Below are 26,866 nucleotides of genomic sequence, written 5' to 3' on the forward strand. Positions count from 1 at the left end.
ACCATGTTCCTACTAAGTCATATTTCAAAAAGATCTTTCCAATGTGAGGGAAAAAAATGAAAGACAAGGACTAATATGGCCCTAAAAAGAAAAACAAAAAATCCCTAAAGCTGTATATTAATTTATGAAGCTCTCCTCCCACTTTATATATGTACAGACATTATTTGGCCACTATGTCAGGAAAAAAACTTTCAGTGTAGAAGTCTACAACCGTATAAAAGGTTCTACATTTTCCTACATTAAGTTGTTATTCCCTGTGCAAAAAAATTATAACCAGAGACATTGAAAGATAGCTCTCAGATCTGAAAATGTCTTTATTTTTTAGAAAATGGATTACAGGAAGGTTAAAAAGCATTACCAGAAGGTATAGGTGCAGAATTGGGTGTAGTCATTCAAAGCATTCAAATAAGAATATGGCGATATAAATATTTGAAAATCATCTATTAGGTGTTCAAAACAAAATGTTTAAGTCATTCCTAATTTGAACATTTGCGCATTTTTTAGACAGGAGAAAAACAGTTGACATTTTAAAGTCCTGAAAGCTTTTTTGGTGGTTAATTACACTAGATGGTTTGCCTTTGATCAAATCCCTTCCTTTTTAAACATGAATAAAAGTATTACATAGGTCCACTGTTAAACAGACATATTGCGAAATTAATTCCGGTATAACGTATTCCCACAAAGCTTATAAAATAAAAGACATTACGGTGGCTTTGGACTAGAGGTTTAATAGTCATCTCCTCTGCTGACAACTTCTTTACACGTTGGACGCAACAGTATGGTATGTTCAAACTGTGCTGTATACGATCCTTTAATGTCACATAATGGTGGATATGGATCTACAATGCCCAAGTCACACAGATTCTTCAGAGCCATCAGGTATTTACTTTCTCCCAAGCGATCCAGCCATCTCCGGCAGAAGGCAAGGGTGCCAAAGTTTTCATTGATGACATTTAACAAGTGTTTTGTTCTTGGAAGCCTAAGAGAGGAAAATCCAAGATTAACAGTAAGCTAAAGAATTACCTAAATTCACTTCTCCCATTAAGGAAAAACTCAAACAGTAGCCTTGGCTTTAAGTAACTAAAGTTCAAAAAACTTTTTTTGGTGCCTGTTTCAACTTACAAGAGCCAGAATGTACATAACCCATCTAAATAGGAAGACAGCTGAAGGCTTTCTTAACGTGTTTGTGTCTCTCCGTGTGTGAAATTGCATAGTTGTTGGTATAGCCTTACCAACAACATTATGGTGAAAATTTCCCTTTTTGTGCATCAAGCTGAAAGACCTGCATGTACTATAGGTGTAAATACAGCTTTCAACCACCTACCCCAAAAGAATTTCTTAAAAAGTAAATAAAAATATAAAGTTTACCAAATGTAACAAAAATCTAGAAATGCCACAAAAAGAATCTCTAAAATTATTATGATTATCAGAAAATGGACCCAAAGAAAATACATCATTTTCATTTCAGTTAAAAAAAATTTTGTGAAGAGTTTATTTGTGCCTGACCAGGAATTAAACCCGTGACCCTTTACTCTGTAAGATGACACCTAACTGGGCCACACTGGTCAGGGCTCAGTTTAAAAATTTAACAGGCCAGTTTCTTTGCTGTATTACAGAAATGCACAGATCTTATTGTTAGGCTACAGAACTGTGTATTTACCACTGGATATTTGTCACATTTTTTTAAAAATGCTTGTAACTGGAAAAAGAAACTCACTAGTCATATAGAAATAAGACTCTCACCTTATTGGCACATGTCCAACATCAAAATTTTTCATATAATGTGAGCATTCCATATCATCATGAACAACGCCTTTTCCTGTGCTACCAAAGGTTTCAATGGCATACACTTCTCCTTCCTAAAAAATATATTAGAGTGGGGAGATAAGAAAAAATCAGAACTAATCAAAATGATCATAACTTGAGGCTGAGGTATTCGCTACTTCCGGTAAGAAACTACATGAAATACCTCTGGCAGTCCTCCTACCTTTCCCTGCTTTACCTCTTTAACACTTTTTGGTCTTTCTGTGTCCTATTAGAATGTAGGTAATTTTCTTTTGTTCACTACTATATTCTTAGTGCCTACTGAAGAGACTGGCACGTCCATGATGCTCAGTAAATATTCACTAAGTGTTGAATAAAACAATCCTTTGCCATACCCAATTTCCACAGCTGATGTAAGCCCTGATCCAACAAGACAAAATTTGCACACTCACATGGCCCAACCCCTGTCATAGTGAGTATGGATGGCAAGTTAATTTTGTTCAACATACTATGTACTCAACCATCATTAACTTCTGCTTGGGAAAAAAAAAATCAAAATGCTTCACAAAGAACATACAGACCTCCATTCTTGTTGCCTCTCCCCCTTTCACAATGGGCACTGTTTTCCCAGCATGTATTCTGTATGGCCCAATTGAATGTCCATTTAGATTACGGATTGGCTTGACTGATATAAAAGGAAAAAAATAGTTATGCAGAGTCTCAGGAAGCACAACTTTAGTTCAAGCACTTATTTAAAAACAAAATATGGCTCTACTAAATAACGTCACATTAAGTTAGTTAAAATACAAACTGAAAACTAGTGTAACATAAAAAGATATTTATTACAATGTTATTAATTGAAAACTAAAGGGAGTAAGGGGAGACAGTGGAAAAAGAATAAACCGTGTGGCCCTGACTGGCGTGGCTCAGCTGGATGAGCACCATCCTGCAAAGTGAAAGGTCTCCAGTTGGACTCCCCATCAGGGCACACACCTGGGTTGCACGACCAGTCCTGGTTGGGTGCATGCCAGGCAACCTATTGATGGGATGTTTCTCTCCCTCCCTTCCCCTCTCTCTAAAATTAAATAAGGTCTTAAACAAAATAAATAAATAAACTATGTGATGAGGACATAATGGGGGTTCGGCTAAGAAGGTACTGTTAATCAATAAAAATACCATAAAATGCCATATGTACAATGATTACATACATTTTTACGGTTATGGACTAAAAATACAAAAATCAGTATTCTGTGTGAAAATGATAGTATTGTAAAACCTTAAATTTTACTGTGACATCAACATTTCAAACATTAAAAAAGTAAATCTAAACAATTCTAAGGTCCTGACATCAGTGATAGAATAAACAAATTGCGGTATACTCACACAATGGAACACAACTCAACAATAACAATAAAAAGTTAGGGGTAATGAACAACTGAATAAAACCTAAAGAAAAAATGCGCAAAAGGAGGCACAATGATATACATACTGTGCAATTCCATATATAACACGAAATACATATGTATACATGCACATTTATATTTCAACATTAGGCATAATTATATTACTGTTTAGGAATGTGTGATTAGATGGTACATGGTATAAGTAAATGTAAATACTTCAGTATTCAAGACAGTGGTTTATTAGAGGAAGGCTGCTGTAACTGAGAAGGGCGATATGGAATTGGGGCTTCTGAAATGCGGGCAATATTCTATTTCTTGACAGGTGAGGTTATATAACTTTGATAATTATGTAGTTGAAGTTTTATATTATATTTTCAGTGTTTATTATATTCCACTATAAAAAAGATTTTAAAAATCTAGCTCTACAGTGCTAGAAATCCTCAGTACAAGCTACTTTTCTTCTAGGGCAAAATTAGGTAGCAAGGTGTTTATAAATCTGTAACAATATAACAATGACAAGTATATTACAAATTTAGGGGATGGTACAGAAAGATAAAACCCTCAATTAGCTCTTCAAAAAAATATTTCTTCTCACATATGTATGATAAACTAAATGTATTTAAAACTCAGCCAGCATTATTATTTCTCTAAGACCCGACAAACTGACCCCTCAGGGCAATCAAAAACACATTCAAAAAATATTTTTATTTATTTATTTTGAGAGAAATGAAGGGAAGGAGAAAATAAGGAAAGAATCATACACCCCTATCTGGGGACCTGGCCTCAGCAACCCAGGCATGTGCCCCTGACCTTTTGTTTCATAGGCCAGCACTCAATCCACTAAGCTACACCAGGGCTCAAAAATACATAAAAACAAACAAACAAACAAACAAACAAAAAAAAACCCTAACATATAACCAAGTTACCAAAAGAAGCAGGAAACAGGGTTATCTATTTTTATTATTATATAGATTTTGACAATGGCAGGCTAATTCTGTGACCAATAACTATAAAGGTAACTTTCCAATTCTATTATCTTCCTGATCAAGGTAAAATTTAAAAAAAAAATCCCTCCCTTAATGGTCCAGCTCTGTCATGTTGTTTTTGGAAATTGCTTCTAAAAGTTCAGCCTGTAGTCTATTTCTTCAACTCCCAATGTAATGATTTGTCTATCCTCTTTCTGCTCAAACTAGTAAAAATGAGTTCTATTACCTTAAACTAAGAACCCGAATCAATACAATAACTAATATAGGAGAAGGGGTGCTGAAATAATAGAACCACTAAGTCAAACTGTCACTTCATATACCTTGAAAGGAAGATCCTACAGAATTAGGAGATAACAGAAAGAAAAGATGATTTGAGAGGGACTTGACTGTGCATTACTTGTTGTGGCACCCATCCCAAAACTGGGATAGGAAATGTCAAATAATTGTTCAATACTAATAAATTTCAGGCACTATCATAAAATTTGTATTTCTAAACAAAACAAACCAAAAACCTTATTATTAATCATACAGTAATTAAAAAAAAAAACCTGTGCTCTTCAAGGTTATAGGATTTATCTATGCTCATAGATAGTCATGCCTGACCTCAACGCCAAAGCACAATTTCTTTATTATCTGACACCATCTCCCCTCCAAGTATGAACAGCCTTAAGAGTTTTTTGATTTATACCAATGTACATAGGATTAGAAATCTACATGATATTTCTAATCTGGAAAGTTACCTTTTTAGATACTGGTCCCAGAAGTAGCCTCCTGTTATCAAAAACCTGTATAATATGAAAATGGATATCCCTGTGCCCTGCTTCTTCTGTATAACTTGGCTATATGTTAGGTTATTTTATTTAAATGTAGTTTTGTATAAAAACTTTTTTAAGAAAATCTTTTTTATTTAAATGTGTTTTTGATTGGTCTCAAAGAGAGAACCACTTTTGTACTTGGTAGAAACACACAGTAGTCTGTAAGTATCAACAAGGTAATGTAAAGAATGCTCACTGACATGAATTTACTGAAGGGCAAGGAAGTATGACAGATGCCACTCAAAGGACTATAAAGGAAGAGACAGGATATGGTTAAAGGAAATGTAGAAAATATTCTCTAAGAAAGTTATTAGGACAGGAGTTAGAGGGAACAATGAGCACAGACTAGGCAGTAGGACGGTGGCTGAAGAGTGGTCAAATAGATACTAATGAACAGCATTAAAAAAGTACAGGTGACTCTGGGACTGTATACCTAAGCCAGTGGCTGGGAAAGAGATGGCAAAGGGAATAAAGATTCAAGGAAGGACAAGGAATAAACTGGCCTCTAAATTTTGTGTTCAACTTAAAAAAAACTGGGAGTCATCAACAGAAAGAACCTCTGGTGTCTCTCTGGGCCTTGATTTGACTAGTCACAGAAAAATTAGTCTGCACTTTGGCCACTCTGGGATAAAGCCTCAGGTGTCTTCTATCGCTACCAGAGATGAGTGGCAACAGTTCCTGCTAGTGACCATATACTCCTCCTATCATGAGGTCATTTCTCCATTTCCCCTCTTTATATTCCCAAGAGATAAAGATAAAGCAGCTGACCCAAAGAAAGCACTCAACACAATTTTTGAAAAATTAAATCTGCAAAGTTGATACATTTTTCAGTAAGATACATTTTTAAAGAATGTACCTTGATATGTCTTGCCATCTATTTCAACCTCATAGGATTCCATAACTTCTTGGATGGCCTCACCAACATCACATAGACGGACATCAATTCCAGCACACTAAGGATGTAATAATGTATCCTGTTACTCAAAGCGCAGAATTTCACAGCAAGTTAACTCAATATTTTAAAATAAGGGACAATTAGAAAAACTGCTTTGTACATTATAACTTCCTCTATAAACACCTTTAGTACGTTATAATTATCCACTTAAAACCCGAAGGGCGGTGGACTAGTTTCACATAACTGAAAGACCTTAAACAACTTATAATGTGCTTCACAATATGTTGAATGAAAGGACACTTATGGTTCACATACCTTTATTCCAGTGTTAGTGGCATCTTTTACAGCTTTTAATAATGTATCATATTTGGGATTAAAAGTGACAGTAAAAGCACAGTCAATAATCCTACCTGAAAAAAAAATTCTTAAGTTTATTTATCAGCTAGTCAATTTATCCCCTTTATAGCACCTACTCTATTGATTATCCTTGCTAATTAACAGGAAAATGAAATAATGGGCTTAAAAGAAAGTAGCACTCCAAGTACCCACAGATAGCATTCATAGCTAAAGGGGGAAAAGTACAATAAATATAAAGGTTTTAGAATGAAAAAATTCCAGGGGTAGTATCTATTACTTCAAGAGAGCACTAATTCAGTACTCACCGAGGCAGTTATGCAAAAATATAAACAGAAACAAATCAAATGAGTAAAGCCTGGGAACCTAAGAAATAGCAATGCAGGCAAAGAATATGTGTAGGTCCACAGGATGCTGACCATCAATCAGTCCAGCTTCTTCAATTTAGTAAAAGCTCAGGTAAGTACTCAATTTAAGCTTTGCTTTCTCACCCGTTAAGTGAGATAAAAAGGTACTTATCTAACAGGCATGGGGGCAGGGTGGATTTAGAAACGCTAACAAAGTTGGTAAACTTAAAGGCTCTAAGTAAATGTTTCTTATTAAATGAATAAATGATATCTGAAATATTGACCTAAAGAAATATAAGATTATATTTTTCATGCCCTGATACAAAGGATAAACTTCAATTATCTGAAAGTTTTCATTATACTCCATTTAGTAGGATGCTTTAGTAGGATGCTTTAAAGCAAATCCCAAAATCTGTTTCAGTACAGCTCTACTGAAAAGTAAAGCATCAAGAAAAAATGTGGGGAGTTCAGTAAACTATAACCCCATGCAACAGAGATAAGACTAGTTTTACAGAAAGAAAGTGGGATGGAAATTATTTCCAAGAACTCACCACTTATATGTGTTCCAAAGTCTATCTTACAGATATCATCATACTGTAATACTGTTGTGTCACCAGCATTGGGAGTATAATGGGCAGCACAGTTATTGAGAGAACACCCAGTAGGAAATGCCAGGCCTGCATTTAATCCATTTTCTTTTATTAGCTTTCGTGAACAATCTTCCAACTTTTCACTAAAAAAATAAAAAGATGTTTACTTTTACATTTTATATAAAGTATAACCTTATATATTTTACAGCTCACTGTGTTCAGAAAGTTAACCAAAATTCTAAAATTACTTTGTGGGAGTGATCTGTGGACTTTCTGAATGTGATTAACAGTTCTCTGAAGCTATGAAAATACTAACTCATCTCTGAAAAACTTAATTCCACTAGAAATCTAGAGAAGCTAAATGATGTGGCTTAGTTTTCTAGAAGTTAACATTCTTGACTTAGACTAATTTAAATGCTGATTACATTTTCCCTCAACATTGCATATTTTGAAATATGAATCAAGAGAATTAGGTTACCTTTCACTGCTAATTATTTCTCAAGGGGAGAACTGGAGAAATAACTACTTTTACTGGTTTCTTCATTGCATTATAAATGTGTTCAAGAATTTTGATGTAATATGAACTGCTAGATAGCAAAATAACAGATTTTAGAAAATAAAAATCAAAATAACAGATTTTAGAAAATAAGAATCAATAATGTGTGCATTTGCACATTTGAATGTACATGAGTACAAAATAGGATGAAGTACAAATATCTTCTAATAGTTTCCTCATGACATCAACATTACAAGAATTTAGAAGGTATTTCTAGAATCTTCCTTTAAAGTTTTAGCAAAGTAATAATGAAAGACAAACATTACAATGGAAAAGTCAGCTCTAAGAACAAAATTGTTTTTTTAATGTTCTTAGAAAAACATATTTACCAGATTTCTATCATTGACATCCCAGGCTTGATCCAGCTCATAACATATTTTCGAACTTGTCGGTGTGCTTCTGCAGCTTCTCGAAAATCATTCCAAATCTCTTCACTAGCTTGATCTAACACTTTCTTTTCTTCACTTGTAGTTCTCCAAGCAGCTGTTCGCCTTTATAGTTTGTAAAGCATAGTATTAATTATTTAAGAAACAGCATAAGCATAAAAGCTGAAAGAGATAAAAATACTAATATACAACATTCTATATAAAAATATTACGTATTCAGTTTCTTTCATTAAATGCCAAGATAACTTCTGAATACAAGTAGTCAAACACTTGCAATCAAGCCAATTCATAACAAATATTTTCTAAAACTTAAAAAAAAAATCTTCAAGTGCAATTTCATTCATAGTCGAAGGGAATAATACCATGCCACAGAAAATAACACAAAAGAGGACCAGGAAAGTCAGAAAAGAGTATTAGATAACAAGCATGTGGGAGAAAAAAGTCATCCTTCCACTCGTGGGAACATAGTCATATACTTTAAGAGACTTCAAAAGAGCCTACACCAAAAATTAACATTTAATGTTACGAACAGGGCAAGTAATAATACAAAGACTTGACCTGGAAATCTGCATCTACCTTCCTCAAAACATAAAATATTATGGCTTTGCAGGAGTTTTCTAATTGTATATATGAGAGGTAATCTTCCTTGAAGGACATGGCTCACATTTTAAAATTGCCATGAGTAACAAAAAGATTTTTATTTTCAGTATCTGAGAATGGAGATCCACTAATTCCCTTTAAGCAGTATATTTTGAAAGTAACAACTATTTCCAAGTAAAAGTTTTTTAAAAAGTTGTTACAGCCCTGGCCAGTGGCTCAGTTGGTTGGAGCATCATCCCGTATACCAAAAGGTTACGGGTTTGAGTCCCAGTCAGGGCACATACCTAGGTTGTGGGTTTGATCCCAGGTCAGGGAAAGTACAGGAGGCAACCAATCGATGTTTCTCACATCAATGTTTCTCTCTCTCTCTCTCTCTCTCTCAAAAAAACAAACAATAAATATATCCCCAGGTGAAGATTTAAAAAAGGTTGTTATACTTTCACATATTCTTAAGAAATAAAGAATATATAGCCTGCAACTCAGTGATCACTGAGATAAATTATACTTAGTACAAACATGATGCCTTCAAGGAATTACTCTGATGGCCTCAAAGTTAGTGGCTAGCTAACTATGGCCTGCAAGCAAATCCAGCCTGGCACCTATCTGTAAATAAAATTTAACTGCAACATGGCTATACCCACTCATTTACATACTGTGTTTTGCTTCTTTCTTGTTACAACAGCAGAAGTGATTAACAGTCAATGACTGAAATATTTACACTATGGTCCTTTTCTTAGAAGTTTACCCCACTGCTCTAAAATACAGAACTGTATTTTAAGGTCCCAAAATGCTTTCTGAGTTTTTCTGCATCTCACTATCAAGTTCATTATGATTACTTTCTACTGCAGCAGCTACCTATGTGTCAATACTTAGCACCTCTGAAACTGCTACAAAGACCCAAAGGAGCTGTCCTGTATGAACTAAAGCATTACAGAAACTTCTCTGGCCTGTTTTCTGCTTGGGAATGTATTTTGGATTTATCAACTGATGTTATCAGATAACCAAAATATTACAGTACCATCCATTTAAGGTCAGTTTTAAACTCCATAAGTACTCAAATGCATATAAATTACTATTTCAGAAATAGTGAAAACACAAGAGGCAACTTCTAGTCAAAGTAGTCACACAAATTCTCTCAGACTAGAGGGTAATAGGATAAGATCCTTAAAAAGTATATTCTGAAGATGGGCTCAACCTTTTTCAGCTGCACTACACTTATATCGATCACTCCATGGATTTTCAGAACTCTAGTTTTAACTACAGTCCTTCTTTCTTCCATGAACACAAAAATCTTTCCTGGGAACCAAGAACCCTAATATTCTAAGAATAAGTACTGGTTATATTCTCAGATTAGTTTTTAAACAAAATACATCACAATTCTTTAACTTTTACACGCACCATAATTCTGACAAATATACTACAGCCATAGCTGGTAGTAAATGCTGATGCAACTCTGCCTCAGAAGCCAGAGATTTTGTGAAATTAAAATATCAGCCAGTATTTACTGTAGAATGGCAAGACGAAAGACTGTCCACAGGGACCTGACAGATGTGGTCAGGTTTTTCAAATCCACTTCTTTAATTACAATTAATTAATTTCACACGCTACTTGACAGTATTTTAGAATCAGAACATGACACAATGAAGATCCCTAATACTGAAACCAGCAGATACTGCATGAATATCTCATTTCTGAAGGCTGACTCTCAGAAGCAGTGAATCCTACAAAATATTATGAAATGTTCTGCATTGTTGGTAAAGAACTACCAATCAGAAATTAAAGACATTCTGCTAAGTCTTGAGTTCAAACTGAAAGTCATTAGCAATATTTGAGAAATGTATTATAATAATACCAGAGTCTATAATCATAATCCCAGGCCCAAAATAAGACAAAGAATGTTATGGAGTCTGTTGTTCTTTTGATGTTCACTCTATTTAACAAAAATATAGAATAAGATGAAAAAATATTCTGAGCTCATAGCAATTATTTCAAAAGACAATTCATCCAACTGACAGAGGAAGGTTAGAAGTGCTTTCAAAATATATTATGTCTGTAAAACAAAACTGTCAAAGCGACTACTTGGAAAAGACTCACTATAGAAAGTATTTACAAGTATGTAAATTCTTCACACTTTTTTGATATTTCTGAAGTCTTTTCAATATTCCATCATTTTTACCAATGGAAGTATTAAGAGCAGAAAAATAAAACCAAAAGATACAAAGGCACCTGATTATTAATTTCAAACAGTCATAAACATTTCTAAACTCACTACATGGACAACCTGAAAGATAATTATATTTGTATGTACAATACTTTTTAAAGCACTATATGCCACATTTATAAAATCTATTTTAAAATGCATGTTAACACCAAAATAATTAAGAGTGCTTGTAGATAGATACATCACTAATTTCTTACTCTGAAAACTGGAACTTAAAAAGGAATGACATAATTAGAAATTCACTGTATCGTGGTCCCAAATAAAATAACTGATAAAGCAAGGATCATCAATGAATATTAAAACAGTTAAGTGAAAAGTTGTTGAAGACAACATTCCCATGGTACCAAAGTATCCCAGAGACTGCATGATAACCACAAAAACAAAAAAGGACTCTAAAAAAAAAACCAGAGCTGGTAGTCACATTAACCTAGTGATCAAATATAGGTAAACTAATAACCTGAAATTACATCTGATGAACAGATGATTATGATATAATACGAAACATTTAATATCACTTATAATATATCCTGGTCAAATGTGTTTACTCTAATTCTAATCTAACCCTTTACAACTAATTTCAGTTTACAGAAAATACAGAAATAGAGAAAGGACAACACACACCAAAAATAACAACTGGAGAAATCCCAGAATGTGAGATTTAAAAAATTACCTGGCCCCAGCTATAGGCAACTGCCTAGGTTATCTTGTACCTAGGCAAGTGTTCCACTGCTGGGAGAACAGCAGCCAATGGCTGGTTGGCATTCTGGGCCTGGTTCATGCCAACACTGTTGTTAATTATACCAGATGCCAGCATACTTGGAAAAAAAAAATTACCTGGTCTAGTCAAAAAGTCAGTGCAATGGAAGAGAAGAAGGTGTGGATTTTAACCATGTGCAATGAATGTATGAACCTTGACTGAATCCTGGCTTAGTGAAGAAAAGAAAAAAAACAAAAACCTAAAAAGATGTTCCAGGGACAACAGGAAAAAAATTTTGAAATATAAACTAAGTATTTACATGATTCTGGGAAATTACTGTTAACATGCCTAGTTGTGATACTTTACAGAAAGTTTAATTCTAGGGACATGCTTGAAGTTGCTATTCATTCTGGGTAGTGAACTCACTACCTTTCAACCTTTCTCTTTGTAATTCACTATAAAAGTTGAAAACAACAAAAAAGATATTTATTCCAACTTTGTTTATAATAGTAAACAACTAGAAATAAATTGTACGTCCTAATAAGAGAGGACTGGACAAATTATGCTATGCACACAGATATACAAAACTGTTTAGCCAATAGAAATACTGTTGGCTTCTTTACTAACATGAAAGCAAATTTTAAGAGAGTGCTGCTGCAGGACAGCTCTACCTTGAAAAAGAAGTCTAGGTATTTATAACAGACATTTATAGACAGAGGCTTTAAAGGGAAAAATATTAACACGTTAACAGTGGTTTTATAATTCACTGACAGAATTAAGGTTTTCTTCTTTTTGCTAGTATCTGTATTTACTAACTGCTCTATAATGACTATGTATGCTTGTAAAATTAACATTTTGCCCATAAAATTGTCTATCAAATTTATAAACAGACATTAAGAATTTCAAAATAATTCTTTATTCTACTTCTAGAGATCCAGAATAGAAAAATCAGACCCAATTAACATACTACAATGTTCATCACAGAAATTATCCTAATGATAAAATACTGAAAGTATAAATATTCAAAAATAGGAAAATGATAAAATTTGCTATATACAAAATAAAACAGCATTACAGCCAATAAAAATTGATTTCAAAACCTTTTAATAACACAGGAAATGCACATAAATTGGGTTTTTTTTTTTAGTATTTTATTTACTTTTTAGAGAGTGAGGAAGGGAGGGAGAAAGAGAGGAAGAGAAACTTCAATTGGCTGCCTCTCAACTGGGGACCTGGCTTGTAACCCAGGCATGTGTCCTCACTAGGAATCGAACTGGCAACCTTTTGGTTTGCTGGCTGGCACTCAACCCACTGAGCCACACCAGCCAGGGCAGAATGTTTTTTGTTTTAAAAGGGCAACAACCATCATAGTTAAAACTGATCTAGACAGAGAACATCAATGGATGCTACATGTAAGGAGGACATTCATAAAAAATGATATTTTCATATTCACAAGGTAATTTTCTACAAACTAGTAATTACAAGAGGAAAAATAGTATTGATACACTACAAAAACTGAATACCTTATCCAAGTGATAAAAAATGATATCATGTGCCTCCAGATGTGACAACCATAAAAAGGACACAATACCTACTTATCTAGTATCCCATCCAAAAATGTACAACCTACTCTCAAATACTTCAGACAAAAAGAGTATGTATACAGATTCACCAATACAACATTTTCCACATTTCCCTTATACCTTCCAAGGCGAAAATGAAATGCTATTTCATAATATGTTTAATTGTCATAGTCCACTGACAGAGGGAACAATAAAAGTGGCAAAATGTTAAAGAGACTGAGCAAAAGGTATGCAGGAGTTTTTGTGCTATGCTCACAGTATGGTATTCTTCTTGTTACGTATGAAATTACACAACTGACAAAATCAAAAGTTAAAATAGTGTACTCAACATGGGTGGTAGTTACACATGTGAGTTCTTTGTGATAATGCATGCAATTTTCAGTTTATTAAAAAAAAATGATGAGGGCAAGATACAGAACTATGTATTTAATATTTTACCAAATCTGTAAGAATATTTATTTTCATCTACTTGCAAATAGTTAAAACTGGTTATACGAGTGTCAAAAAATATTGAGATTTGTGGAAAAGCAAACATAACAATACATTACCTTCTTTTACATTTCTCTAGGACAGCCAACTGCATTGCTTTCAATATTTAAGAAAACACTCTGTCCACGTAGCTCAGTTGGTTACAGCGTTGTTCCAATACACCAAGGTTGCAAATTCAGTCCCAGTCAACAATGAACCAGGGAGTGCATAAATAAGTGGAACAAATCTATCTCTCTCTCCCCACTCCCACCTCTAAAAATCAATAACTAAAAATTTAAAAAATAATTTAAGTAGATATTGTGACACATATCTTCTTTTACTGTTTCAAAACCAGAAGTTATTCTACCTATATGTTCAACTTGTAATAGAAAATAACAAAGACAGTTTTTAAGACTGAAAAAAATCTGTTCCTCTTGTATTAAATATTACTTCAAATGTTCCATCATTCCACCAATTCACAGTATTAAAAATATTAACAATCTGTTAAAACTATAGGAAATCAACAGCTTTCCTCCACTTTAGCAAAAACCATACAGAAATAGAACTAGAAATAAGAATTCCTTGTTCGCATCAGTAACAATATCAGAAAACACTTCAGAATGAATTTAATGTGGTTGCTTTGGCAGAGCATATAATAGGACCTACCTAAAAAAACCAAACAAAGAGTAAGTGGGAATATACACCACAACACTAGGTAAGACAATGTGACACAATTGTTAATTTTCTGAAACACATTAAGGCAATTCTGATGAGAATTCTAACAAGGGCATTTCTCTGTGGGTATGTATATGAAGATTTTATGACTGAAAATGTTAATAGCTAAGAAAAATACAAAACACAACTGTGTTTGGGCATGTGTGGCAGAGGAGAAAGACTGCCTTATAAAATGATCAAAACAGTGTAAAGTTTGATATCAAATCAAACTAGTATTAGCATAGGAATAGACAAATAGTTCAAAGGAACAGAATAATACAAAAATTGGTTCCATTATACAATACATGAGACTATACAGTTGACCCATAAACAACATGGGGATTGGAGGACCAACCACTGAGCAATCAAAAATCCATGTAAAACTTCAGTCCACCCTCTGCATATACATATTCCCAAATGGGAGCAGAAACATGTAATTCCACCGTATGAGAAAATAGTAAGTGGCAAGGTAGTCATCCAATTGAGTAGGATGAATTAAAAAACAATTCTAACAGAAGTAGCTATCCATTTGGAAATAAAATCAGTGCTCATACCCTTACAAAGAAAATTCCAGATCAGTTAAAAACGTAATGAAACAGCCCTGCACAGCCCCAACCAGTGTGGCTCACCAGATTGGGCATTGTCCCACAAAGAGAAAGGCTGCCAGGTGATTCCCAGTCAGGGCATGTGCCTGGGTTGCAGGCTAGGTCCCTGGTTGTGGGCAGGCAAGAAGCAACCAATTGTTATTTCTCTCACACAATAATGTTACTCTCCCTCTCTTTCTCCCTCCCTTCCTCTCTCTCTAAAAATAGGTAAGTAAAAATTCTTAATAAATGTAGTAATACACAGAATAAAGAGTTTGAGAAAATCTAAGACTGCCAGGAACCCAGAATTATAAAATATAAACATATACTGTACTTAAATATTTAAAACTTCTGGAAGAGCAAAAGAACAAAGCCACCAAGCAAAAGATGCTCAAAATCACTAGCCGTCCAGACAACTCTTCTTATAATGAAGAATATTACACTATTCTTTAATTCAGCAATCTGCAATTGCTGAATTGCTGAATTACGTTCCTAGAAAACTGTCACACAATAAAACTACCAACACATAAGCAGATGTGTGTGTGTGTGTGTGTGTACATATTTATGGAGAGAGATATTTATTGTAGAACGGTTCATAATAGCAAAAAATCAAAACAATCTCCCTACACAGGCAGACATAATTTACACATGTATGAGCATAGAGAAATATGGAAAGCTACCTGCTAGGTGCTTACACAGGTCTGGAAGGAAGTAAAAGAAGAGGGAACAAGCAAAAAAATTAAAAATTATATTTAAAAATAAATGTGATCACATATGTACTATGAAAATTCATGTAACTACTATAAAATTATGTGTCTGTGGCATTTTAAAAATTGATGCTTCAAGATAGGAATACTGAATGATGAGTTCAATTAAAAGAAAAATGCACATTCCATAAAAAACCCTGTTAACTTTATAGACTTATTCCCTAAGAGTACTGGAAATGAGGAAGGTGGCAGAAATATAACAGCATCATGTTCTTTTCTGAGTTAAAAGAAAAACAATGCTGCCTTTACAGGTCAATGAAACAATGCCACAGTAGAAGCTTTCTTAACCAACTATTGCAACCACTCAACAAACCAATGCTCTCGATTCCCTCTATAAAATGCACTGACCAATGCCCACTGTATTCTGAGTATTGGTGGACAACCGTTTCCTACTCTGAGTAATAATGGCAGCTAACACTTAATGATTACTATGTGTCACTCTTCTGGGTGCCTTACACATATTATTCCTCACAATAACCTTATAAAGTGCCTTTTTAATGGATGAGAAAGCACAACGAGAGACATGATAAATCACTTGCCCAAGTCAAAACTAGTAAGTGTTAGAACTGGGACTTAAATGCAGACAGTTTAGTCCCAGCTTCCATGCTCTTAACCAGTCCACATAATGCTACCATGAGTGTCTGCTGACCAGAACACTTCCCAAGAAATCAGGTGATTTGCTCCCAAACTTGTGTAAAGTCATCTGTATTTACTACTCTAATTATGTAATTTAATTAAATATTACATGAAAGTAACTGTTTCTAAGAAAACTAAATTGACTACTCAGAAAAATCTCCATAAAGGCAAGTCATCAAAAAATACTTGTCAAATTAACTGAAGAATTATAAATGGTTTCAGGGAAAAAAATGTGAAGATATGAATAGGTATCAGCCCTCGGATTACTTAGTTCTTCACAGAAACTCAATATGGAGCAGACTCATAGATGAGGCATTATGTATAGCTTATGAAGGAAAAAGTGGAGTTCAATGCAAATTCATGTTCAAAAATGATGAAAAACAAATGTTTAAGTTAACTTTTATCAATAAATTTTTACTTTTCATGATCCTCACTTTAACATATTTTTTTAAATTAAACTACTGGTCCCAATCACTTTGGATAAGAGGGCTTCTACTGTATTTTCTCTGCAACAAATTAACAAGCTTTATTAAGGTAGTGAAGCAAGTTCTGAGAAAATTCGAATCTACTTTATTGCAAGGCTACAACTTTCAAGTCAAACTGGAAGTTATTTCATGTCCTTACCCATCTTGTGTGGGTGGGTACTCGCATTCTTGTCCTTTGGGAAATACACCATTAGGATACAGGTCACATACTGGAACTGAGGGAGGGTCAGTCTGAACTTTTGCTGTGAGATACAAATAAAGCATTAACTTCTATAGTTAAAAATAAAATTAAGCAATCATTACAGTTTTTCTCAGTTCCTAATGGTTATAATATATCCTGATTTTAACAAACCTCTTGTGTCGCCTTATAGTTAAAAACCCCATGCTGGTCACCTCCTCAACTGAGTTACTATAGCTTGGGAATAAAAATATTCAATTCCTCCCTGGCCGGTGTGGCTGTTGGGTGTTGTCCTGCAAAATAAAAGGTCACTGGTTCTATTCCCAGTCAGGACACATGTCTGGGTCACAGGTTCAATCCCAGGTCACTGCACATGCAAAAGGCAGCTGACTGATCTCACATAAGTGTTTCTCTACCTCTCTTTCTCTCCCTCCCCTCCCCTCTCTCTAAAAATAATTAATAAATAAAACCTTTAAAAAAGTATTCAATTCCTCAGGATTCCATTATATATTTAAACAGTATATACCTGGGCAGAAAGTACATTTATATTGTTTTTGTCTTAATTTACTATACTGGAAAAGAAATAGCATATAGAGGCTGACTTTCACAAATAAAAATCAAAGAAGCAACAAGAAAATAAAGAATCTTACAGCAATAAAGTAAAAATGTAAAGCTATTATATATTAATAAAAACAAGTTAGCAAATGTATTTCAAAGATATATTAAGTATAAAAGTTAAGAGTATACATACCCTCTAAAAGATTTTAGGTAGCAATACACAAATTTCCAGATACTTGAAAAAAGTTAACAATATCTGGCATACGTTTTAAGGATGTTATTTCCCAAACTATATTGTAAAACACCAGTGTTTCAAGATGCTTTTAAAAAGTACCTTACAATTTTTTCCCCCAAATATGTAAGAACTAGCTGTATAGTTCTTATTGTATGAAGAACTGCCTTTTAGGAACAAATGCTGTATTCGAGAAATGCCAGGAAGTTGTACAGGTTATTTTATGACTTTCAACATGTGCTGAAGCATTTACCAACTAAGTTGAAGTACATGGTTTCTTTTTGATTATTACTGATCTTATGTTACTGATTTTTTGTCTTAAATGTTAAGGAACACATATTTTGCTATCACATATATAAATAAAAATGTGATTGTTTATTGAGCAAAATCATTTACATATAAAACAATTTTTTTGGCTTCCTCCTTTAACCCAAATGCTCAAAATCGTGAGCACCAACTGGTTTAAGTGTTCTATGGGCAAGTAAACTTGAAAAACACTGTTTTAGGTTCCTCCTAAGAGAGACCATTAGAATTTAAATTTTTTTTAAAATTATATTTGGAGGTCATCTAATGTAGCTTCACATTCAAATTTAAGAATTCTGTTTTAAACTTCTGACATTTGGCACTGAGCTCCTGACAATTAAGGCAGCCACTATCTCCCAAGCTAAATCCATTCATTTAGCTGTAACTGTTAGAAAGCTCTTTCTATATTAATCTGTTTCCCTGTTCATGTCATGTTAGTTCTAGATTTATTCTTTGCAGTCAAAAATATTTTACTTTTCATTTCTACTAATTCCATCCCTTCTATGAGAAATCACTTTAAGAGGTATTGTTCTTAGCACTTTCACCCATATTTGCCACCTTGCATTTGTCAATATTCCTTTTATAAGTTGGTACTAGAATTATCTTGTATTAATAGTCCAACAAGGTATAATTAATGTGAGACTATACTGCTGATTCTAAATATCCTACTGCTATTAAAAAGTCAAGACACCTTGCTTTTTGGTTACTAATGTACTAAAACTCAAATCCTTAGGATTCTTCACCCTATATTAACTTTATATATGTCTACTAAATTTCAGCTTGTTAATATTAGCCAATTGATCTTTTGAAACATTTTTTGTGAACCAAAGTATTATCTCATCACCCTCAGCTTTATCTCATCTACAAATGTGATAAAGATGCATTTTATATCATCTACAAATTAAAGGACTTCAAAAGATCACTAAAGAAAAAAACAATCTGTAATCAACATAACAGAGTTGAAGTACATACAGTCTTTACTACTTATTAGCTGTGACTTGGGCAAATGGCTAATGTGCCAAGAATCAGTTTCCTCATCTACAAAATGAAGAACCAGAAGAAATTTTGGATGACCTTTGAAAATTACAAGGTACTATATTCTATTATCTAAAACTATGAGCAACTGTAATAATCTGTACTGTAGTTATCATGAACTATTATTTATAATTCCCACTTTACAGATGAGGAAAACAAGGGCCAATATACATTACTTGGCTTACTTATCCCAGAAGTTATTTACAATAGCCTCCAAAAGTATACCTAAAAGACACAGATAAGCGGTAATCAAGTAAATTAGAGAGCAAAAAAATCAAACATGGAAAACGTAGAACCTGCAATAAAGCCAACACAAAATCAAGGATTTGGCTCTAAGCCTTCCAGGATCAAAAACAAAACAAAAACAAAAAACCCCTTCTAGTTTATTTGCACAGTTCATGACTTTTCTGAGCTAAAACACAATAACTAGTACAGAAAAGCACAATTATTCTTGATATTAAGACCAGACAAAAGAGAGCAGTCTCTTGAGAGTGCCCTTACAGAAATATAATGAACAAGTCTGACAATACCCTCAGAGGAGGCACAGTAAAGGCTGGTGACATCATGCTAGAACACCTGTCAGTAGAAGACTTCTACCAAAAGTAAACACAAGGCAGCACCTTAACACCCCTCCCTGCTTATCTACCTTCATTAGGGAATAATTTTAGATTATTTAGAGAAATAGGTTGTCTCTTAAGCCATTCTTAGGTAATATCATGTCTTACAGGCACGCTTTTAACAATTTTTGAATGGAAGAAATACAACATTATAATTTTTAGAAGAGTCCCGGAATGCAAGTAACCTATGTTTATTAACTAGACTATGCTAGGAACAGAATGACATCCCTAAGAGTAGAAGGATCTAACACAAATAGGTCCCTGAACAGAAAGATGGCTATCCTACCTCTACCTGGAGACATATTAGAGAAATGAATGGCGGAGCCACTATCTTTCTGAAACAATAATTTAAGTATTTCTCTCAACACAGAGATAACATGGGAAGTCAGGCCTCCAATATTCTGATTCATAAAATTCTAGCCTGAAAGATTTTAAAGGAAGTTATAATCAGAACTCAGTGGCCCTCAATAGTGCAAGGGGCCTCCAAGATTAAAACTGTTCTGATTCTCAACCTAACCTTTACTCCCCAATACTATGAAGTCTTCCCCCTTGGTCTCCCTAATAGTTTTAGGTCCCTGAAGATGTTTGGTCATGCCATTTGTAAAAACAGAATACAGCAGGATCATATTTTAAGTGAATCTGAAATAGTATAATATAAACATTTTAAAATAAAATTACACCATATGCACAAATTTTAAATAATGAGCTTCCTCTTTCAATATTCATCGAAAATTCCATATTTCAAAGCTGGCAGGTGAACTGCAAATTTTGCTTACCCTATTACCACACAGTGGTACTTTAGTCATCCCCAACAGGCTTATTTGAATTATTCAAGATTTAAATTATAAAGTTTTTAGGAACTCATCCCTAACTTGCAAAAAACGCAACCAACTTATTATTAACATCCCTTAGCTGAATATCAGCTTTAAAAAATGCCACCAAAATTGTTAAACCAAAATAGTCATGAGTTTCACTAAATCCTACCTCTTATAAGCCTAAATGTATTTCTCTAACCTATATCAGGATCTTAAGCAACTTCAAACCTCCTCTTTCAAGCCTACTGGTTAATAACCACTTCTAATTTGTCAAGTAAGATTAACTTAAGACACTAACGTCCTCTCTTCTTCTTCTTCTTTTTCTTCTTCTTTTCAGCTGCTCCATCTCCATCACCATCTCCATCTAAGAAAAGACATTTTCAAATACCTATTTATTTAAACCTCATAAGCAGAGGGATGAGGCAAGCACAAGTGGACAGTTGTATATACACACACACTGCATCTTGAATAGCATATGACAAAGTTGACCTAATACTCTTAGTATTTTTTACACCGCTAGCTTTAAGTATCAGAATTTTACTTATGTAATCAAAAGCACTACTAAACTTTAGTTGGACTTACTCTAATAAAAGAAATGCCAAATAAGATATTATTAAGAAGAAAAAATGTGCCCTGACTGGTATGGCTGAGTGGGTTGGTCATTGTACTGCTGGCTAAAAGGCCATAGGTTCAATTCCCAGTAGATGCCTGGGTTGTGGGCCAGGTAAATGGCAGAACTGAACTAAGAACATGTTAAGTGATCCCTAAACCAGAGTGGGTATTTGGGAAGGGTCTCACATTTTAAAATATCGTTTCCTCCTACACAGTTATTACTAGAGAAAGTGTTCTCTTTCTGGGTCAAATTGTATGCAAAAATTGAAGGGCATACTATATTTTTCCTAGTTCCAGAGCGTCTCAGATTCTCTGATATGCAAAAGTGAAGGTTAAGAACTACTGTGAGAAATAGTTGGCAGCCCTGGCTGGTGTACCTCTGTGGACTGAGAGCCGGCTAGTGAACCAAAGGATCATCGGTTGGTTTCAGTCAAGGCACAAGCCTGGGTTTCAGGCCAGGTCCCCAGGAAGGGGTGCGTCAGAAAAGCAACCACACACTGATGTTTCCCTCCTTTCCCCTCTCTAAAAATAAATAAATATTTTTTTTAAAAAAAGAAGGAAAAATAGTTGGCAGAAGAATACCCAAAACAGCCAAGATCTGCTTCTCCATGTTTAGAACAATCTTCTATGAAGCCCATGCCCATACCCTTTACCTCTGAGAAATGATAGTTTTATTATTATTTTATTTTAGAGAGAGGGGAAGTGAGGGAGAGAGGGAGAGAAACATTGATTGGTTGCCTCCTGTATGTGCCCCAGAAGGGGGGCCAAACCTGCAACCCAGGCATGTGCCCCAACTGGTAATCAAACCAGCAAACTTTCAGTCTGCAATGCAGATGCCCCACTAACTGGGGTGATAAAGGATATTATTACAACCAAGATTAAATAGAGACTTAAAAACATTTTATTTTATTTTTTAAAACTTTTAATTATTATTTTTAAAGATTTTATTTCTTTATTTTTTAGAGAAGGGAAAGGAGGGAGAAAGAGACGGAAAGAAACATCAATGTGTGGTTGCTTTTTGTGTGGCCCCAACCATGGACTTGGCCCACAACCTAGCCATGTGCCCTGAATGGGAATCAAACTAGCAACCCTTTGGTTCACAGGCTGGTGCTCAATCCACTGAGCCACACCAGCCAGGGTAAAACATTTTAAATAAAAATATCAAACATAGACCTAAGTGTCTGAATTGCTAAAAATGCTACTTAATAAATTTCAACAATGATTTCTCAAGTATGCTAATGTACCTACAAATCATACCTCTATGAAACGGGTGAATAGGATGCTGTCACAATTACAATTTGACAATTTAATAAAATACCCATATGATATTCTTTAAATGTTTCAACCTAGTGGCAGTAACTCACAACTAGCATCAATAATTTTAGATAGTGAAATCTACACCCATAAAATAACGACAAACATCTGCTTACATTTTCTGCTCAAAGAGCTCCATTTTTATTTCTGAAATGATAGGAGCCATAACAGAAATTCTCTCACCATGCTACCTATTGTATTCTATTATAATTATCACAAAAATTTATAATCATTAGTTTATGCTGACCCCTACTCATCTCTTAAGTTCCTCAAGGATCAGAGAAACCATTTCTTAAATTAAGCATAGTGCCAAGCATGTGGTAAATATACTTGTCTATTCAATAAATTAATGTTCTTTTCTTTTCTTTTGTTTATATTTATTTTTACCTAAAGGAGGAAGAGGAAATAGCAATTTAACAAAGAGGGAGGCAGTATGACCTAGGGCTTTAAATGGGTTGAGTGATAGGATACTGCCAACATTTGACTCACAAAACTGCCAACTTTTTTCGAGCCTTAATCTGTAAAACAGTAAGAACACAGTAGAAACAAATATTGCCAATTTTCTCATTACTAGTTTCTAGATTCAAAAGCAAAGAAAAATATGAAAAAAATTTTGGAAAACACAACCTTCATTTTCCTCATGTGTCATATAATCTGATTTACATATTCCACTATAATTTTAACTGTAACCTTCATTCACCCAATAAATGTTTGCTGAGTTCCAGGCAATAAAGACAGAAGAGAAGAGTAAATAAGATAGTTGTTGCCCTGGATGGTCTACAGTAACCTATTGCATTGCTTTGAATTCATAACCTCCTTTCTTGTTAAGAGTTCAAATATGTTTATAATCTGAAAATCAAAGATAGAATGAACAAGAGGTTTGCTTATGGAAGTCAAAAAGCTAATTATTCCCTTGAACCTTAATAACCTTTTCTAAAAACCAAATTTTGACTGTAAGCTTCTTGAAGGCAGAATGTATCTTTCTAAAGGAAAAACTACTCTGCAACTACTAACACAATAATTAAAATACAGCATATATTTGTTAAGGGTTGAAAGGCAAGAGCCCAAGCTGGCAGTGCCTGAGGCACAGCAGTAGGTCAAAGCAATAGATAACTGAAAATGGGCAATCCTCATTTCCCCTTCTGCCAAAAGATGCTGTAGAATAGTTCTCTTAATCACTTCCCCCACTGTCTACAGATAGCATTGATCACTAGGATTCTAAGAGTTGAATCTAATCCCTTACAGAAATCTAATAGCATCAAAATACCTCAAAGAGCTAGGATCAGGGAATTTATAACAGAGTTCAGAAGGACTCCAATGTATTCCTTTGAGAATGAAAAAAGGTAGCTTTGGTACGGAGAGTAAAAGCAGTAGACTTGGATGGAATCAAGAGCTAAGTTTGAAACTCTGGTTCTATTCTACACATACTAGTTGTATCACATTGGGAAAATCCTGTTAACTATCATTTCCTGAGAAGAGTACCTACTTTATTTGGCTTTGCAAGGGTAAAATGAGCATGCATATGAAAGTATCTTAAAGGAGTGCCTAGTAGATATCAATTGTTCAATAAATGTTAGTTAAATAAACAAGCCCTTCAATTCTACCTTATTAACACTTACCCACTACTTAGCCTTTTACCAAGTACATTTTTAAAATTGAGAACTGTGTTATTTGAGCATCATTCAACATATCCAACTTTTTAAAGAGTTGCTAATAGATTCCTTTTCCTTTTTACCTATGACACTGAGGTTATACTGTCAATTAAGAAAAAAATCAGCCCTGGCTGATGTAGCTCAGTGGATTGATTGCGGACCTGGGAAGCAGAGCATAGTGTTTCAATTCCCAGTCAGGGCACATGCCTGCGTTGCAGGCCAGTTCCCAGCAGGGGATGCACGCGAGGCAAGCATACATTGATAGTTCTCTCCTTCTCTTCCCCTCTAAAGATAAACAAATAAAATCTTTAAAAAAAAAAGAAAAAAATCAGAAAACAATAGGCCATAAGGGCAAATAAGTAGATTTTGTTTAAAGAATGTCATATTTTCTTGCTCTTCTAACCACAAACATCCAATTAGCCATTTACCTTCGTCATCATCATCTCTTTCTTTCTCTTCCAATGCTTGTCTTTCCAATTGTCTTGCTACCTCATCAACTGAAGCTCCTGGTTCTTTATCAGGTTCCTGTTGCCCTGCTGATCAAATATAACAACATAAATCAAATCTAATAAATATACCTTCCCCTTTAGCATAAATTGTAAGGATATTGCAGAGCACACAAGTCCTTTTCTGATAACTGTTTAGAAAACAAAAACATTATACCCTGACTGGCAGGCAGGTCTCCAGTTGGGACATGTGCAAGAAGCAACTGATCAGTGTAACCCATTAATGTTTCTCTTATAAGATGATGTTTCTCTTTCCCTCCCTTCCCCTTTCTCTAAAAATAAATAAGTAAAATCTTTTAAAGAAAACCCAGAGTCATTATTATGAACATAAACAATTTTATTTAATGATAGAGAAGTCTCTCCCAAATCTAAGTAGTACTGTCCATTCAACAAAGTATTTATTACACATTCTCTGTGATATAAGCCTAAAGCTTAAAGTGTGAGTTGGTCCCTATCCTTAAGTAGTTTAACTTTCTAAAGTATTTAACACTTAGACCACAAAAAACACTTTCTTAACCAAACAGGTACTTAAGACAGCCAATAAAATGCTGAAGGCCTCAGTTAAGAAGAGGATTTCTATGAGACTCTGAGGGCTTGGGGGATTCATGAAGAAAGAAGGTGTCAAGTTGGGCTAGGTAAAATCAAAACAAATAGAATGAGATATTCCATTACTAAAAAACAAAATTCTTAAACAGCTAAGCATAAGCTCTGTAAGTGATTAACGATCTAGCTAGAGGAGCAATATGTGTGTAGAAAGATAGTATCACCAGGTAGTGCATAATGAAGTGATATTCTGTTTCTCGTAGAAGATTCATATTAAGATTCATATTCATTTTCAGTTGTGAAAAAGTTGTGGTTAAATTCTGCAGAACATCTTAAAGACCAAACTGAAGAGTTTGGACTTCATCTGAAAGCCAGAAAGAACCATTAGTCTATGTCCTGGGATTAAATTTTATTCTGGAAGTGTCCCAGCACCTACGACTCCCAGCTCATCAAAACTTCAGAAAAATACAGATTAACCCTCCCACCCTCTCTCACCTCCACCCTCAGCACCTCCGGCCTCCCCATTTTTCTCACACTCTTTCTGTGGCTGACTTTAACAAGTACAAATAATTTTTCCTAAAACGAAGGACCACCATGCAACACCACCACTCACTTGTCAAAACAGAACATTTACGTTCCTAACTCAATGCAAGTGTAGATTTTTAACTCTTTCCCTTGACTTCCTAGTGGATTTGGAGAAGTTCCACTCCGAGCCACAGAGTATCGCACCTGGACTGCCCGCAACGGCATCATTCAAGCCTAAAAACCCTAAAGCTTGGTGATGCCGTGTGATGACACAGGTGAGAATTCGCACCACCAACCCAACATTCTGTAATTACAACTCACTGACACAAGCGCGTGGGCACACACACACCCGAAAGTGCAGCCCGTCACAAAAATCCCTCCCTGACCAGGGATGGCGGGGTAAGGCGCGGTCTAGGCACTTGGACTTGCTCATTTCACCGCCACCCTGGTCCAAAGTCAGCCCCACGGTGCTCCTGCGAAGAGGCGGCTGCAGGGGTCAGAACCAGATTTTTAACATCACGAGAAAGGGAGGGCTGGGCTCCGTGCACGGCTTCAAGTCCGCGGCGCGGTCTACGTGGGAGCTGAGCTCCTGGCCATATAAGGGCTCCGGCCTACCGACCCCGGAGCCACCTCACGAGACACTGAGGTGCCCTTTTCTCCCGGACCCCAGCTTCCACCAGCTCTCTAGGTCCACGGGAGAAGCCTCCTCTCTCCGAAACCGAGAATCGGTAGTCCGGCCTCGCCGCACACTCAGTCCTGGGAATCGGTTAAGTCCGGGACTCCGAGTCCCCGGTCCCTGTCACCCACGACGGGCCCGATCCGGGTCGTTTGGCCATCCGTGGAAAACCGTAAAACTCCCTTTACCTGTGGCAGCCCCTTTGGCCTTCTTCTTCTTTCGTCTTTTTTTCTTGGCTGCCTCCTCAGCCGCGGAGGCAGCTCCCTCTTCCCTGTCGTCTGGATCCAAGACGCCATTCAGGTGGCTCCCGGAGGACGGTGCCTCCTCCACGCCCGCCATGTTGCCCGAGAGAGCGCGAGCGAGTGAGAGCGAGCGGCAAGGGCCCGCTCCTCCTTCACCCACCTACACCAGCGACACCGGAAGTCGCTCTCGGTGGTGGGACGCAGGGC

General features: G+C 35.3%; 1 protein-coding gene across 2 annotated transcripts; it reads right to left on the reverse strand.

The window, feature by feature from the left end:
• Positions 1-633: 633 nt before the first annotated feature.
• Positions 634-26,825, reverse strand: METAP2 (methionyl aminopeptidase 2). 2 transcript variants are annotated; one of them, XM_037160251.2, is made up of 11 exons: positions 26,606-26,825; positions 24,596-24,700; positions 20,888-20,953; positions 16,991-17,093; positions 8,040-8,201; positions 7,116-7,297; positions 6,179-6,273; positions 5,825-5,921; positions 2,346-2,449; positions 1,744-1,859; positions 634-979 (listed from the first exon to the last, which is right to left on the reverse strand). In XM_037160251.2, exons 1-11 carry the CDS (start codon positions 26,754-26,756, stop codon positions 727-729), a joined length of 1,434 nt encoding a protein of 477 aa, XP_037016146.2. In that variant the 5' UTR covers positions 26,757-26,825; the 3' UTR covers positions 634-726. The 2 variants fall into 2 exon arrangements, with proteins under 2 accessions (XP_037016146.2, XP_037016145.2); XM_037160250.2 differs by having other exon boundaries at positions 24,596-24,703.
• Between the last annotated feature and the right edge of the window lie 41 nt (positions 26,826-26,866).

Source organism: Artibeus jamaicensis, unplaced genomic scaffold (genome assembly GCF_021234435.1).
Source record: "Artibeus jamaicensis isolate MK-2021 breed Jamaican fruit bat unplaced genomic scaffold, CSHL_Jam_final contig_233, whole genome shotgun sequence".
NCBI lineage: Eukaryota > Metazoa > Chordata > Mammalia > Chiroptera > Phyllostomidae > Artibeus > Artibeus jamaicensis.

Excerpts from the sequence above, each read along its gene's own strand:
- METAP2 (XM_037160250.2), bottom strand. The coding sequence starts at position 26,756 with ATGGCGGGCGTGGAGGAGGCACCGTCCTCCGGGAGCCACCTGAATGGC. Across the intron at positions 8,202-16,990 it reads TACCCACCCACACAAGATGG|GCGAACAGCTGCTTGGAGAA; the intron begins GTAAGGACATGA and ends CAAACTATAAAG. Across the intron at positions 6,274-7,115 it reads CTTTGGAACACATATAAGTG|GTAGGATTATTGACTGTGCT; the intron begins GTGAGTTCTTGG and ends TTTTTTTTTCAG.